This window comes from Gouania willdenowi, unplaced genomic scaffold, assembly GCF_900634775.1.
Source record: "Gouania willdenowi unplaced genomic scaffold, fGouWil2.1 scaffold_15_arrow_ctg1, whole genome shotgun sequence".
Classification (NCBI taxonomy): domain Eukaryota; kingdom Metazoa; phylum Chordata; class Actinopteri; order Blenniiformes; family Gobiesocidae; genus Gouania; species Gouania willdenowi.
Genome location: NW_021144909.1, coordinates 252,499 through 266,927, shown reverse-complemented (window position 1 = coordinate 266,927; position 14,429 = coordinate 252,499). Strand labels below are relative to the sequence as shown.

General features: G+C 41.0%; 2 protein-coding genes across 2 annotated transcripts; one reads left to right on the top strand and one right to left on the bottom strand.

Annotated features, from left to right (window-relative positions):
* Positions 1-116: 116 nt before the first annotated feature.
* LOC114458672 (interleukin-1 receptor-associated kinase 1-like) lies at positions 117-8,000 on the bottom strand. Its single transcript, XM_028441080.1, has 12 exons — positions 7,863-8,000; positions 4,574-4,805; positions 2,362-2,529; positions 2,153-2,254; positions 1,756-1,835; positions 1,529-1,648; positions 1,377-1,469; positions 1,221-1,285; positions 1,032-1,143; positions 817-929; positions 425-629; positions 117-239 (listed from the first exon to the last, which is right to left on the bottom strand). The coding sequence occupies exons 2-12, from the start codon at positions 4,776-4,778 to the stop codon at positions 117-119; spliced, it is 1,386 nt and encodes a 461-aa protein (XP_028296881.1). The 5' UTR covers positions 4,779-4,805; positions 7,863-8,000.
* A 2,613-nt stretch (positions 8,001-10,613) lies between these two features.
* On the top strand, positions 10,614-14,037 carry LOC114458671 (methyl-CpG-binding protein 2-like). Its single transcript, XM_028441079.1, is given in 8 exon segments — positions 10,614-10,644; positions 10,826-10,893; positions 11,884-12,092; positions 12,137-12,143; positions 12,178-12,365; positions 12,438-12,546; positions 12,548-12,574; positions 13,151-14,037. Coding segments are annotated over 8 exon segments (1,374 nt in total). The 3' UTR covers positions 13,886-14,037.
* Positions 14,038-14,429: the final 392 nt, after the last annotated feature.

Sequence of the window (14,429 nt, the reverse complement as noted above, 5' to 3'; positions counted from 1 at the left end):
TATGATGGATCAGTGCAGACTCAGCACAAACCATCTTGTCCACCTCTCTCTCCATTCTTCCCTCACTCGTGAACAAGACCCAGAGGTACTTGAACTCCTCCACTTGAGGCAGGACCTCATCTCTCAAGGCACTCCACCTTTTTCCGGTCAAGAACCATGGACTCGGACATGGAGGTGCTGATTTTCATTCTGGCCACTTCACACTGTGAACCGATCCGGTGAGAGTTGAATGCCACGACCTGATGGAGCCGACAAGACCGCATCATCCGCGAAAAGCAGTGATGCAATCCTGAGGCCCCCAAACTGGACCCCCTCAACACCCTGGATGTGCCTAGAAACTTATTCATAAAAGTTTGGAACAGAATCTGTGACTAAGGGCAGCCTTGGACCAGTCCAACCCTCACTGGAAACCAATCCAACTTACTGCCATGGTGACCAAGCTCTGACTCCGGTCATACAGGGAACAGACGGCCTGTATCAGGGGGTTCACCCTGTACTCCAGGAGAACCCCCCACAGGAATCCCAGAGGGACACAATCCAATGCCTTCTGCAGGTCCACAAAACACATGTGGACTGGTTGGGAAAACTCCCATGAACCCTCAAGGACCTGCTGAGTGTCTAGAGCTGGTCTACAGGTCCACAATCAGGACGAAAACCACCTTGTTCCTCCTGGATCCAAGGATGGACTATCCAGACCTCTAGACTCTCCAGTACCTAAATAGACTTGATCATGGAGGATGAGGAGTGGGATCCCTCGATGAGAAACAAAAACACAAAATGCAAAAACGTGTGTGTGTGTGCGTGTGTTGCGCGCACCTCTTAACGTCTCCATGAATCACTTCTTCAGGTGAACTGTGTAGAAACTGCAGAGCTGCTGAAGCTTCTTCAACAATACGGATCCTCTGAGGCCAGGACAGAGACACACACTCCTGTAACACACACACACACACACACACACACACACACACACACACAGGGTCAGGGTGTGTGCGTGAGCGTGTGTGCCTGTGTTTGTGCGTTTGCCTGTGTACATTGTGTAGCTGGTGCTCTAGTGATCTGTGGTCCATGAAGCTGTAGATGAGACACATTTCTCCACAACCTTCACTGAAGCCCATCAGGTCCACAATGTTAGGGTGTCTGAACCTGAACACACACACACACACGTCATCACAGCAGCTCAACACTGTGTGTGTGCGTGTGTGTGTGTGTGTTAAACCCACTTTGATAGTTTCTCCACCTCTGTCCTAAAGCTCTCCCTGAGCCGACTCCAGTCCAACAAACAGTCCTGTAAACAACAACAACAACAACAACAACATCACTGACACCGTCGCCATGACAACAACAATACTGACCAATCACGGCCGTCCTCAGCTCACCTCTGATTGGTCAGGCCTCCTGAGTCTCTTCACGGCACATTGAACGTTCCTCAGCGATGCTCGATAAACCACCCCAAAGCCCCCCTCACCCACCTGTACACATCATCATCATCACCTTCAGCGTTATAACCATCATCACACACGTGTCCTACCTGCAGGGTTGAGGAGAATCCCTCTGTTCCAGAATGCACCTCTTCAAAAGGCCACTGCAGAGCCACACCAGAGATCAGTGGCTCTGGGGCGGAGCTAGTGATGTCATTAATGACCTCATCCTGTACATTAAAACACACTAAATACTGAGGAACACATTGTGTGTGTGTGTGTGTGTGTGTGTGTGTGTGTGTGTGTGTGTGTGTGTGTGTGTGTGTGTGTGTGTCACCTGTACAACAGCTGACAGAAGGCACGAAGGGGGCGGGCCAGGTCCAGGAAGTGCTTTAGCTCCTCCCACCTCACTGTGAACTGGACAAAAACACATTGAAGGGACGGATGCCTGTGATTGGCTGATTGCAGGCATCAGTGAATCTATTGATCACATTTATTAATTTTTGATTCTATATAAATGTATTTATATATGTATTTAAAAGTTAAGTTGAGAAGCTAAACAGTTATTGATCAGATAATTGATCAAGTTAGGATTTATTTTATTTTATTGATCCAAAAGAACAATTTGAGCCCAAACTCGTCCTGCTAACGTAGCCCCGCCCCTTTACCTTTTCACCTTGCTTAGCCTGTGCCGCCATATGCTAAGCTAAACATAGCATGTATGTGTGTGTTACCTGCTGTGCTCAGGCAGCTGAAAGTGGGCAGAGCCTCAGGCCTTTTTGGGGGAGGGTCCGTCGGAGGAAGCTGAGGAAAGGAAGGGGTCTGATTGGGCGGGGCTGCAGACAGAACGGTGGGGTCAGAGGTCAGTAAAGGTAGGAGTCTTGGTCAGTGGGGAGGTAAAGGGACATTGGGGTCAGAGGTCGGGGGTCAGGGGTGCACTCACAGGTCAGGATGATGTCTCGAGGGCGGAACAGGTGGAGCCGCTCCAACACGTTGGACAGGTACCCCACCGTCCTGTTCCTGTTCTCCAGGTGAACCATCACCCAGTCGGTCCGCCTCTCTCTCCTCTCGGCCAATTGCACGTCGGTCTGATCGCTGAGCACCTCTGACGCTGAAGGATGGAAACATCTTTCATCATCACCATGTGTGCAGTGATGCAGAGAAAAGTAAGGGCTGACAACTAATGTGCCCATTGGCCAATCACAGGCTGCTTCAGAGTCACATGATGTTGAATGAACGTTTTTATCTTTTCATTTGAACATTTGCAAACACTGTTGTTACAGTATTCAAAGAAAAATAGTGCTGTAGGACTATTCAGTGACTCCTTCAGTGTTTCTGTGTCACATTTTTAGTGAAGTATGACGGTGTATTAGTGCCACATTAAAATAAAAAGAAATCTAAACACTACGAGATTAAAGTCGTAATATTTTGAGAATAGAATCATCACTTTATGATAATAAAATCGTATCTTTAAAAACGTTCTTCTGATGTCACTTCCTTTTTGAGCGCATCCATCTTCAGCAGTAACTAAAGGATGAGGGCCCTCCGGGTGTGTGACTAAGTTAAAAACCACACATACCTACAAACATTTGTACCCTCAGCATCATCCCTGCCAGTACACCAACTACAACAATAAATATGCTGGTAACAGCTTCTCCACGCCCGACTCTCTGACTGGAGCCCTGTCGACCAGTATAACACCTTCAGAGTGTCACACTCTATCGCAACAACTTTAATCTCATAAAATTACATTTTTATTCAAATACGACTTTAATCTCATAAATTTACAATTTTATTCTCAAAAAATTACTTAAATTTTGAAATATTATGCCTTTAATCATGTAAAATTATGACTTTCATCTCAGAGTGCCCAGACTTTTTCATTTTATTTTAATGTGGCCCTAATCTATCTTTCAGTTATTAAAATACGTTTTAAATACATTTTAATAACTGTGTTGCACTGTTGTATTGGGAGTGTACAGTGAAGTGCAGCTGGTACACCTGCCATGACCGCACGCTCGATCCCCGCCGCCGGGAGAGAACCAGGCGTGTGGGAGCGGCTGTGTGTGTCTCTGCTTGTGTATTGGTTGAGGTTACAAGGGGCGGGGTCAGTTAGCATATGAGCGAAACATTTAGATTTAGATTTAAACATTTAGATTTAGATTTAACATTTAGATTTAATATTTAGATTTAGATTTAACATTTAGATTTAGATTTAAACATTTAGATTTAGATTAAATATTTAAACTTAGATTTAACATTTAGATATAACATAACATTTAGATTTAAACATGTAGATTTAGCTTTAACATTTAGATTTAACATTTAGATATAAGATTAAGCATTTAGATATGATATATAAGATTTAGATTTAGATTAAATATTTAGACTTAGATTTAACATTTAGATATAAGATAACATTTAGATATAAGATAACATTTAGATATAAGATAACATTTAGATTTAAAATTTAGATTTAGATTATATATTTAGATATTATATTACCATTTAGATTTAGATTTAATGCTTTTTTTTTTTACCTCTCTCTCTCTCTCTCTCTCTCTCTCTCTCTCTCTCTCTCTCTCTATATATATATATATATACTGTATATATATGGTATAAATGTTGTGTAAATGTAGGAAAATGTGCTAAATATGATAAAAGTTAGATCAATAATGAAAATGTGTTAGCTACAACTTTTATACTACATTTTTACACTTGGCAACCCATACTAATCTGCCGTCGTAGTGAAGTGAATTGATTTTTTAATTTTTACATGATTTTACGTGTTGATCACAGGCAGAGTTAACATGTAAAACATCTACAAAATGAGCATCTGTTTATTACATTATTATTAATATCGCATTATCTATAATCTATAAGTTTTGAAATTATTATTATTATCACTGCTGTTATTAATTGTTTATTTAGAGCGACATTCTGATTAATTAATTATTTTTTTCACAATAGAACATAAATGTGTCTCTGTCATAGATTTACATTTATATCCCACCATGTTTTATAACATTATTCATATTTACTTACAGGCTATTTTAATCGACTAAATCCCCCACGCAAACAGTCGATTAAAGTCAGTATTAAAGGTAAATAAATCACACAACTAAAGCTGTGTGTCGGTTAATCGTTAACCTCACCGAATCGGGTCCAGTCCAGGTCGGACAGTCCGTCCATCACCCGACAGAACCTCCAGCGGACGGACGGAGGGAGGTCGTAGAGGAACCGGGACGTGGACTCCATGTCCGGTATCGGTACCGAGGACGGTCCCTGACAGTCAACCGGACCGAGACTGACAACTCTTTCCAAAAGTTCTGATCTCCACCCACCGCCTCTCAAGCTCATCACAATAAGAGCCGCATCCTGTCAGGCCTGACAAAATAAAAGCCGACTGATTAGCGTCTCGTGACTTTTTTTTTCTTCTTGTCTGCACATGCTGTCAAAGATCGACACTACAAGAAGAAGATGGGTTATCTTTAACTTTAAGCACAGGGGGCGGGGCCACAAACATGACAATGGATCAGATCTTAGGGTCACATGATCAACATTCATTAGAATAACAATCAGAGCATTAACACAATAAACTACAAAGAGTTTGTGTGCTTTTGTTGTTTTTTGTCATTTGTGTGTTAGTTTTGTGTTTTTTCTTCTTCATTAGATGTGTTTTTAGAGATATTTTCTGTGTTTACTTTGGGGGCCGCACAAAATCAGACTGAAGGCCGCATGTGGCCCCCGAGCCACCAGATGCCCATATCTGGGGTAGAGATAGATAGATGTAAATAAAAAGAATACCAACAGAAACATTCTGCCACACACTGTTTGAAGGAAGATAAATGTTTGTGTTGTGTCTGACAGAAAGATAAATACTAATAATTTAATAGTTGGATAAATACACATTTTATTAAATATTCATTTTACATTTCTTTTATTATCGTTATGGATTGAATAAATGACAACAGATAGTTTGTAGACTACATTTCTGACTTCACACTTTTATTTTGAAACAGGAAGCTCTGAGTGCACACCTTCTCTCAGCCTTGGTGTGAAGTGACTCATTTCCCTGTTTCCCCTAAAACGAGTGTGAAAGTGACGTCAGACACGCACTGAAGTGAGGGAGCGCGTGCACCTTCTAGCGTGTCTTTCTGACGCTGTTCCATCAGGTTAATGAACATTATGTAGTTGTTCTATCAGTGTTTCCATTAGATTCAAACTTTCATCTGATAAATTAGTTTAATCTCGCAAAAAAGTGTCAAAATAAGAGCCCGGTTTGAAGAGAACATGTAATCTACTTCTGTTTGGTCTCTTCCACATAAATATTTTTTAACTAACAAAGTAATCAGATAAAGATGCTTCTCAGATTCTATCCTGTAATACAGTTTTTACTTAAATAAAAAGACATGGATTTGAATCGTTGTTATAGCCTTTAGTTATTCTTTTGACAACATGTCTTATTCATGTACGAAACACTAAATGGTGACCTTAGTTCAATGGTTCCCAACCTTGGATCGTGACCTCATTTCGATATCAAAAATTTGAGAAAGTGAACGTATAGAATACAGTTGTTGTAAGATTGTGTGTTGTGTTTTAATTATAAAAACAATTTAATAATTATTCAATTCAATTAAACTTTATGTATATAGTGCTAATTACAGAGTAGAGTATCTTTTTTCATCCCGCAGTGAGGAAATGTACTGTTATGACAGCTCAGTAAAAATAAAAATAAATAAATTGTAAACATCTTGTAGGTACAAGGAAAATCCAGCGTACACGACACGTCACAGTGAACTTTACATTCGTTGTTTCCGTTCTAACAGGAAGTTGATTTTTTTGGTAAAACCTTTGGACATTAAAACAATGAAATGAAACATCTGAAAAAACCCATAAAGGAGAACCAATAACACCAACACACACTCACAAAGAACACGCAAAACTCCACACACAGGCCTGAATAAAATTAACCACAACCTACTAATCTACCAACTGTGATGAAGCATTTATTTATTTATTATGTCAGAAATTAGAAATTACTATCATTACATATAACATCTAATTATAATGTTATTATTATAATATTCACATTATTAGATCAGTCAGGATAATAGATGTATTCTTTCCTAACAGTAAATAAGAACATTCTAGCACTTTAAATAAATAAAAAAAATTAGAAAAGGAAACACCTTAGGGCTATGTGCAATGCACTATAGCACTTTAAATATATATACTTTTATTATTATTTCTTAAAAGGCAACTCAGGGCTATTTGCAATGCACAGCAGTGGCACTTTAAATACTGTAAGTTGTTTTATTTTTCAAAAGATAATGAAACTCAATAATGTAAATTTATTGTATGCAGTACGTGGAAGTTAACTGCTTTTCTTTCCCCTGTCCTTTTCTTTGCTCTACAACATCCTGTCCATTCTGTTGAGAATGTAGCTGTTCTGATCCCATTGTTCCATTTAAATGAAAAGTTGCTGTATTTTATGATCCTTATGCTCTTTGTCCTGTATGTAATCCTTTTGTATATTGTTTTGTGTCTCGCCATGTTTTATTGTTAAGTGTGACATTTTATTACATCAGCCTGTCTAGGGACAACAGATGGAAATTAACCTTTGGCTATAATCTGGCATATTTAAATTTTTTTGAATGTTCATTAATATGTACTGTCCCTACTTAATAAAGAAAAAACATTTTTAAAAAAAAATTAGAACAGAAGAAGGAATGAATAATAAAAGAAAGCTGTAAATAAAACAACAAACAAAAACAGTAGTTCATAATTAAGATATTTTCCATACAGATTTATACAAATATGTAACATACAGTACAGTAATAGTAAACAGATTATATCACACCAATTAATGAGGGGTCACTATTATTTTCAACCCTCAAGAGTATTTTTGCAAGCAGACAGAGCTTCAAATGCTTTTTCATAGCAAATAAATAATAAAATGAAAAAATAAATATAATTAAATTATAAATAAATAACAGTCGAGTCAATGATCATTTGAAATCTCAGCGTCTGTAAATAAAAACTACTTTTGTTAGCAGAATCTATTATGACGCTCTCTTTCTAGCTGTGCCCTCATATCGCGAGATTACCGTCTTTTCCTGTTTTCAATGACCTCATTCTCTCGCAGATCTCGCGGTGTTTGCGTGTCTGACAGCGGATGAGGACAGATTTTAAGGGGGCGGGGCGCAGCAGAGATGTTTGGAGGCTTTTTTTAATTATAAAATTATTTATTTAAATAAAAATGGCCGCCACGAGAGCGGGGAGCAGAGAGTGTAAGTGTTTTTATACATTTAACCTCCGTCGGTGCTCCGCCGCAGAGCCGCTTCTGTCGTAGGTTTGATCCACAGCAAAGTGCGCTGATTTGCACCCCGGCCTGTCTCGGCAGAGCGGGTTAGCGGGATACGTCACCAACTTTCCACTCACTCGGTTCCGTGGCTGCTGCTGCTGTAATGTGTGGAGCCGGGGGGCGATAACCCGCTCCTATGTGCCCGTTCCGACACCCGCAGAACCGCCCGGGAGCTCGACCCGGAGGTGTCCGTGTGAACATCCCCGGCCTCCGGGCAGCGCTGCTGCTTTCACCTCCGTCACACGGGCGGGAAGCTAACGGACGACTAGCCGTTAGCCAAACACAGCATGTATGACGTAGGAGAGCTGAGCAGGATAACCCCAGTTAACCCGGGTTAACTCACGTCACCCCGAGATAACCTGAGCCATTTCAAGTAAACCCAACATAAACCGGATCAACCTAGGCTAAACTGATCCAGAATGAGTTAACCTAATTTAACCTGAGCTGTTCCTCTGTAGACCGGGTTGTTCTAAGTTAACCAGATATAAACTTGTTAGACCTGGCGGATTAAAGGAATCAAATGATGATAAACCTAATCAAAGATGAGTTATCTCATTTGAATCAGGCTAAAATAATTTGGGTTAACCCGAATTGGTCTGAATAAACCTGGTTTATGGGGATGGGACTAAATTAGATTAGGTTAGCCTGGGTTAACTTGAGCTTGAATGAGTCATTCCACGTAAACCCAAAATAAACCTGATCAACCTGGGCTAAACTAATCCAGAATGAGTTAACCTAATTTAACCTGAAGTTAACCAGATATAAACCTAGTAACCCGGGTGGATTAAATAAAATCAAATTAGATACATTGTCGGATTTAAATCCAGCTAAAATAAACCGGGTTAACTTGAGTGAAGGCCAATGAATTCCAAGTAAACCCAAATAAACCTGGTTTATGGGGCAGGGCTATATTAATTAGGTTAACCTGAGTTAACTACAGTCTGACCAAGTCACTCCAAGTAAACCCAATGTTGACTTGAGTTAACTCCTCGTTAGGCCAAGTTAATTTAATCCAAACCTGACTAAAACCCGAATAAACCTGGGTTTAACTCAAGTAGTCCTGAGTTACTCTGAGGTAATCCAATGTAAACAATCATAATGTATGAATAAAATAATGTAATCCAAAAACGCCTGGATTAAATTAAAACAGATTAAGATTATCTCTAACTCAGAGGTTGAATCTTTAATTGTTTTGCTGAAAAGAACATGAATTAAATTAAATTAAACTATTCTAATGTAATCTGTCACCTTAGTTAAATTGAATTTGAATCATTTACAACTTGCGTCAAATTAAATAAACCAAGTTCAACCCAAGTAATCTTGAGTTAATCAAATCTAATCTAATACAACCCAGGTCGATGTAGACTATACTAATCAGATTAAGATAATCTAAATGAAGATAACGTTAAGAGTTAACCCATGTCTAATCCATAGAAATCAAGTACATCTGAGTTAATTCAAGTTAACCTGTGATAACTTGGATATCCTGAGTTTCCTCAAACCTGAGTTAAACTGAATAATAATAATTAATATTATTATTATTATGAACAATTTTCTCATATTCTACATTTTCTCCTTTTTGGCAAGTTTTTCTGATAAAATACATTAATATATTTCCAATCATCAAAAATAAGGATGTGCGAAAACCCCCCCTCACTAAATTGGCCATATTTCAAAAAGCTGGTAAAAAATTCAGAATTGTGATGTTTGTTCTGAAAATGTGTTGAAATGACATGGAATGACCCTTTACACTTTTCTATCATTTTTCTGTTTCCGGGTCTGTTTGAATGACTCCACTGCTGTTAAACTTCCTTAAAGTGCATGATGTGCAAGTGTATGATCAATGAGGTTTATGCAGTCAGCAAGTGTTTTATTTTATACTTTATACTAAGTTTTAGATGATTAGAGAAGCTGAAATCACTCCAGATTCCACGTTTGCGGCACTGTTAGACACTCAGACACTGGTTTAACAGGATAAACCAAATAGAAATGAGTCTTTAGTCTGAGTCATACAGAGATTTACATTTAATTTTCAGTGAAATCTCAACCAATGAATCAGCGTCAAGTTTTTGTACAAAATCCTGCACAGCTGTGATAACGTAGCGCGAGATATTTTGATATTTTAAGAATCTCACGGCCGCAAAGGTTAGTGACGTCTGTCGTGGTGAAAAAACTACAAATTTCCGAATATGGACTAAAACAATACTGATATAATCTAAAAAAATCACACGGTTTGAATGTAAATCAAAGGAAAAGAGGCTACCAGGCTACGAGAAACTAAAGTGAAACTGAAAGAACGTCACATTGAGAATGGTTGTTCACACTCACCTTCCATTCACTAATAGAATTATGTTGAATAAAACATGTGGATAAAAATGTTGATCCATTTTTTATAGAACCACAGAGTGTCTGTTTTATGTCAGTTATAATCTGATAATATGTCTTGCATATAATAATATATGGGTTTTAGATTATTTATTTCATTTGTTCAAAGCACATTATTGCTTTGGTCAAGAGTTTCCCTGAGAGCTCAGGTGTGCGTGTCCCTTTAAATGTTGTCGCCACAATGAATTGTGGGTCAGCATTATCTCATCTCCTTTGGTAAAGGATGTATCAGTGTTTCCTAGGCTAAAGGAGGTAAAATGGAAGCATTGAACCTCTTTTCCTGAGCTTAAAGAGAACTCGGACGCTATTTATCATGGCCGCGACCTAAACACAGAAGGAACAGTGGGTAGGAAAGGAGATAGGAGGGAATATTGGATGCAGCCTCTGTGTTTGCTCTCTTTATACACCATAATATGCACCATAACCCACAAACCTTTCCCATCATGATTATTGATCAAAGCACATTAAACAGAGGTGAGAACACTTAATGCTGTGGACCATGAATGTAAATCAAAAATCAGAACCACACATTTTCACCTATCAGCCACAGACGTGACATCACTTCCTTTTTCCCTTCAGGGAGGAGGAGCCTGAGGTGGAGGAGCCTCCTGGCGATTCCCGGGATCCAACATACAAATCACGGCGTAAAACAAAGAAGAAAACAAAAAACGACGACACTCCGACCAGACTTCATCAGCCCCGCCCACAGAAGCTCAGAGTCAGGTGCGGGTCACATGATCAACATTTAGAATAACAACCAATCAATGTGTTTGTTTTGTTGTATTTATTTTTGTTGGGATTTTTAATTTTTTTTAAATTTTGTGTGTTTTTAAGTTTCTTTGTGTTCATTTCGTGGCCCCCGGGCCATCAGTTGCATATCTGATCCAAAACCAGACTCAGGCATCCCTGAACTCTAGCTAAGCTAAGCTAAGCTTATGAGCAGAGTTATTGGTTGAGAAAAGACATTTTTATTCATCTGAATAATATCCATTGTTAATCCAGTTATGTTTACTATTATTATAGTCAACCTTAAAGATGGAAATCCTTGTTTTAATAAGAAATAAAATAGGTTAAAAGTGAACAAAAATGGTGGAAAATGTGGTGAAATGGGATTTTAAAAACCACAGAAATTGGTTAAAAGTTGCAAATAAGAGTGGACAAAAACGGACAGAAAAACTGGTAAAAAGGGTTCAAAGTGTCAAGTATTAGACCAATTTACTTTAAACTGGTAAATAATGGACATGACAAATAGTGAATGTGGTTAAAATGACAAAAAAATAATCATGAAATATGGTGAAAATAGGTTAAAAGTGACAATAATGGGTCAACATATGTGACATTAGGTGAAAAAGTGGTGGAAAGGGTTTATAAGTGCTGAACATGTTTTGAAAGTAGAAAAAATGTGCAGAAAAGGCATTGAAATGTGATGAAGTGTCAGAAATAGGGGTAATGTAGCAAAAATGTATGAAATATTGCAAGAAAAGTGATAAAAATAGGTTAAAATATGGAAAGTTTGGTGTAGTTGCAGAAAAATGGTAAAAAAAAATAAGTAAAATGGGTTCAAATTGTTCTAAGAAACATATTCTTTGTTCACTCCTGGCCTCAAGGTGAGAGCTCCTGCATTAGTTAGTTAGTTAATTCACTTGTTCTTATGTCTCAACCTCAAAGTCTTTTTGGTGGTTGTTTGGTGATGACTGATTGTCCTTTGTGCAGGTGTCAGAGTCTGAACCAGGACCCTCAGAACCAGGTCTGGGATCCACAGCGCGGGGGGAAGTTGCTGGTTCTTCTAAGCAGCGGCGCTCTGTTATCAGAGACCGCGGACCGCTGTACGATGACCCCACGCTGCCCCAAGGTTGGACACGTAAACTGAAGCAGAGAAAGTCCGGCCGCTCCGCTGGAAAGTTTGACGTCTACCTGATCAAGTAAGCCCCGCCCTCGTGTCGACCAGCCCCCGGTGCAGTAGAAGCTCTGATGTCCTGAATGTTTCTGTACCGTGCAGCTCTGAAGGAAAAAGCTTTTCGCTCAAAGGTGGAGCTCCTGGCCTACTTCCAGAAGGTCGGCGACACCACCACGGATCCTAATGACTTTGATTTCACCGTTTACCGGGCGGGGGAGCCCCTCACGCCGGGAAAACGCCCACCCAAGAAACCCAAGCTGGTGATACCTTCAGGCCGAGGTCTGTGGGCGACCCAAAGGTACTGAAGCTCCCATCCACCCTCTCCTTGTTCCTGGTTCCAAAGTTCTTCACGTGTGTTTGTTCTGTGCAGGAAGTGGAAGGTACGGCCGGCTACGGAGGGCGTGGCCATGAAGCGCGTGTGTGAAAAGTCTCCAGGAAAACTGTTTGTCAAAATGCCTTTTGGAGCGTCAGAGCCCGCCCACAGCCACCAGTGGCTCCGCCTCCAAAGTACGAGCGACTACTCTTTTAACTTTATCTTTATTCTACAATCATTGCAGTTTTCTTTTGTTTCCTGTTCCCGATCTTTGAGGTAACTTTACAGGTGTACTGAGAGACTATTTTTCGTGCCGCCGACATCCGTTTTGAAATTTCCCTGATTTTGTTTCAGAATTTTACACATTTATGTTTCCTCCGTCCTTTCAAACATGCGTCATACAATCATTGGGGTGAACTATTGTCATCAATTTCATATTTATAAACAGCAGAAACACATTGAAAAAGCACTCTTTACAGTGAAACGTGTTGTAAATGTGTGATAATGTTCCTAAACATGTGTGGTGAAATAGGGTTTTAAAAACCACAGAAATTGGTTAAAAGTTGCAAATAAGAGTGGACAAAAATGGAATTCTTTGGAATTCTTGAAGGCATCTGGCGTGTGCTTTGGACGAGATCAAGATGAGGGACAAACTGAGCTTAATTTGGCCCTTTCTTACCAGATGTCAGCAGGATTATTTATATAGTATGTCATGTGCTCTTTAAATTGGAAACACAATGTTGAGTGTGTGTGTGTGTGTACACCACCAGGTGGTGTCTTCGGCCGTAGTTTCCAAGTCGCGGCCTGGCAGAAAGAGGAAATCGGTCCAAGAACTTCCGCCTCCCCCACAGACGGCCCCCAAGAAACGAGGCAGAAAACCAGCTTCAGCTGCTACAGCATCTGCAGCCACCCCGCCCTCCACGCCCATGCCCACGTCGCCTCTTCCCAGTAGCTCCGCCTCCAGCTACACCGCCGCTGCCATCTTAGCTGCAGAAGCCAAACGAAGGGCAGCCAAGGAGTCTTCCACAAAGGCGGCCGTGCAGGAAACGGCGTTGCCCATTAAAAAACGCAAAACCAGAGAGACGATGGAGGAAAAGGAGAGTCCTCAGCCTCCAGCTGCTGAGACCAGAAGACCCAGCGCTGCAGAGGAACCTCCCACCTTAGACCCCCAGCCGGATCCTTCACACCAAAGCCAATCACAACCGCCTGCACCGGATGACAGCCAATCACATGGACACAAGTCACACAAAGGACGAAAGCACAAGGAGAAAAGCAAACATGGCGAGGGCGGCCCCGGCCAATCAAAAAGCCACAAAAGGAAAGACAGACCTCACAAGCACCATCACCACCATCATCACCACCATCACCATCATCACCATCGCCGCCAAGAGTCATCCACTTCCTCACAGGGGCCGCCGACTCCTCCTGAAACATCCGCCCCCTTCCACTCAGTCTGGTTCAGAACCAGAGCAGCAGCTTCCTCCAAAACCATCTCCCAAGTCTGAGCCCAAATCTGATTCTCAGCAACCTTCGTCTCACCTGAGCCACCAACCACCCCCTCCTCCTCAGACAGGGTCCTCGAGTCCATCAACACCTCAGACACGGTACCCTGACCCACGGCCTCCACAACCCGAATCCCTCGGTCAATCTCCACCATCTCCCAAGCAGAAGACCCAGTCTTTGCCTCAGGCCCCGCCCATCTCACACGAGCACCCCCCTCCAACCAGGCTTCCACATCCACAGACCCAGTCCAGAGCTCCAGTGCAACCTCAACCCCGTTTTAAAAGTCCATCTTCCCCCCCTGTTCTCCAATCCTCGATTAGAACCCCAACACAAGGACACAGTCAATCCCAGACCACATCCAGATCCTCAGCCCAAGCTCAGCCTCACGTACAATCAAGAACCCCCTGCCTGACTCCGCCCCGTTTCTTACCAAGGACCCCATCTCTAGGTCAGCCTCATTCCCAGTCCCAAACCTCAGCACAGCCACACCCTCAATCTCAGTTCAGGATCCCAGTGCAGCCCCAACCCCAGTCCAGGACCCCACCC

Coding starts and splice junctions, on each gene's coding strand:
- LOC114458672 (XM_028441080.1), bottom strand. CDS start 4,778: ATGAGCTTGAGAGGCGGTGGGTGGAGATCAGAACTTTTGGAAAGAGTT. Junction 2,530..4,573: donor CCTGGACTGGACCCGATTCG/GTGAGGTTAACG, acceptor TCCATCCTTCAG/CGTCAGAGGTGCTCAGCGAT. Junction 2,255..2,361: donor TCGAGACATCATCCTGACCT/GTGAGTGCACCC, acceptor TTCTGTCTGCAG/CCCCGCCCAATCAGACCCCT.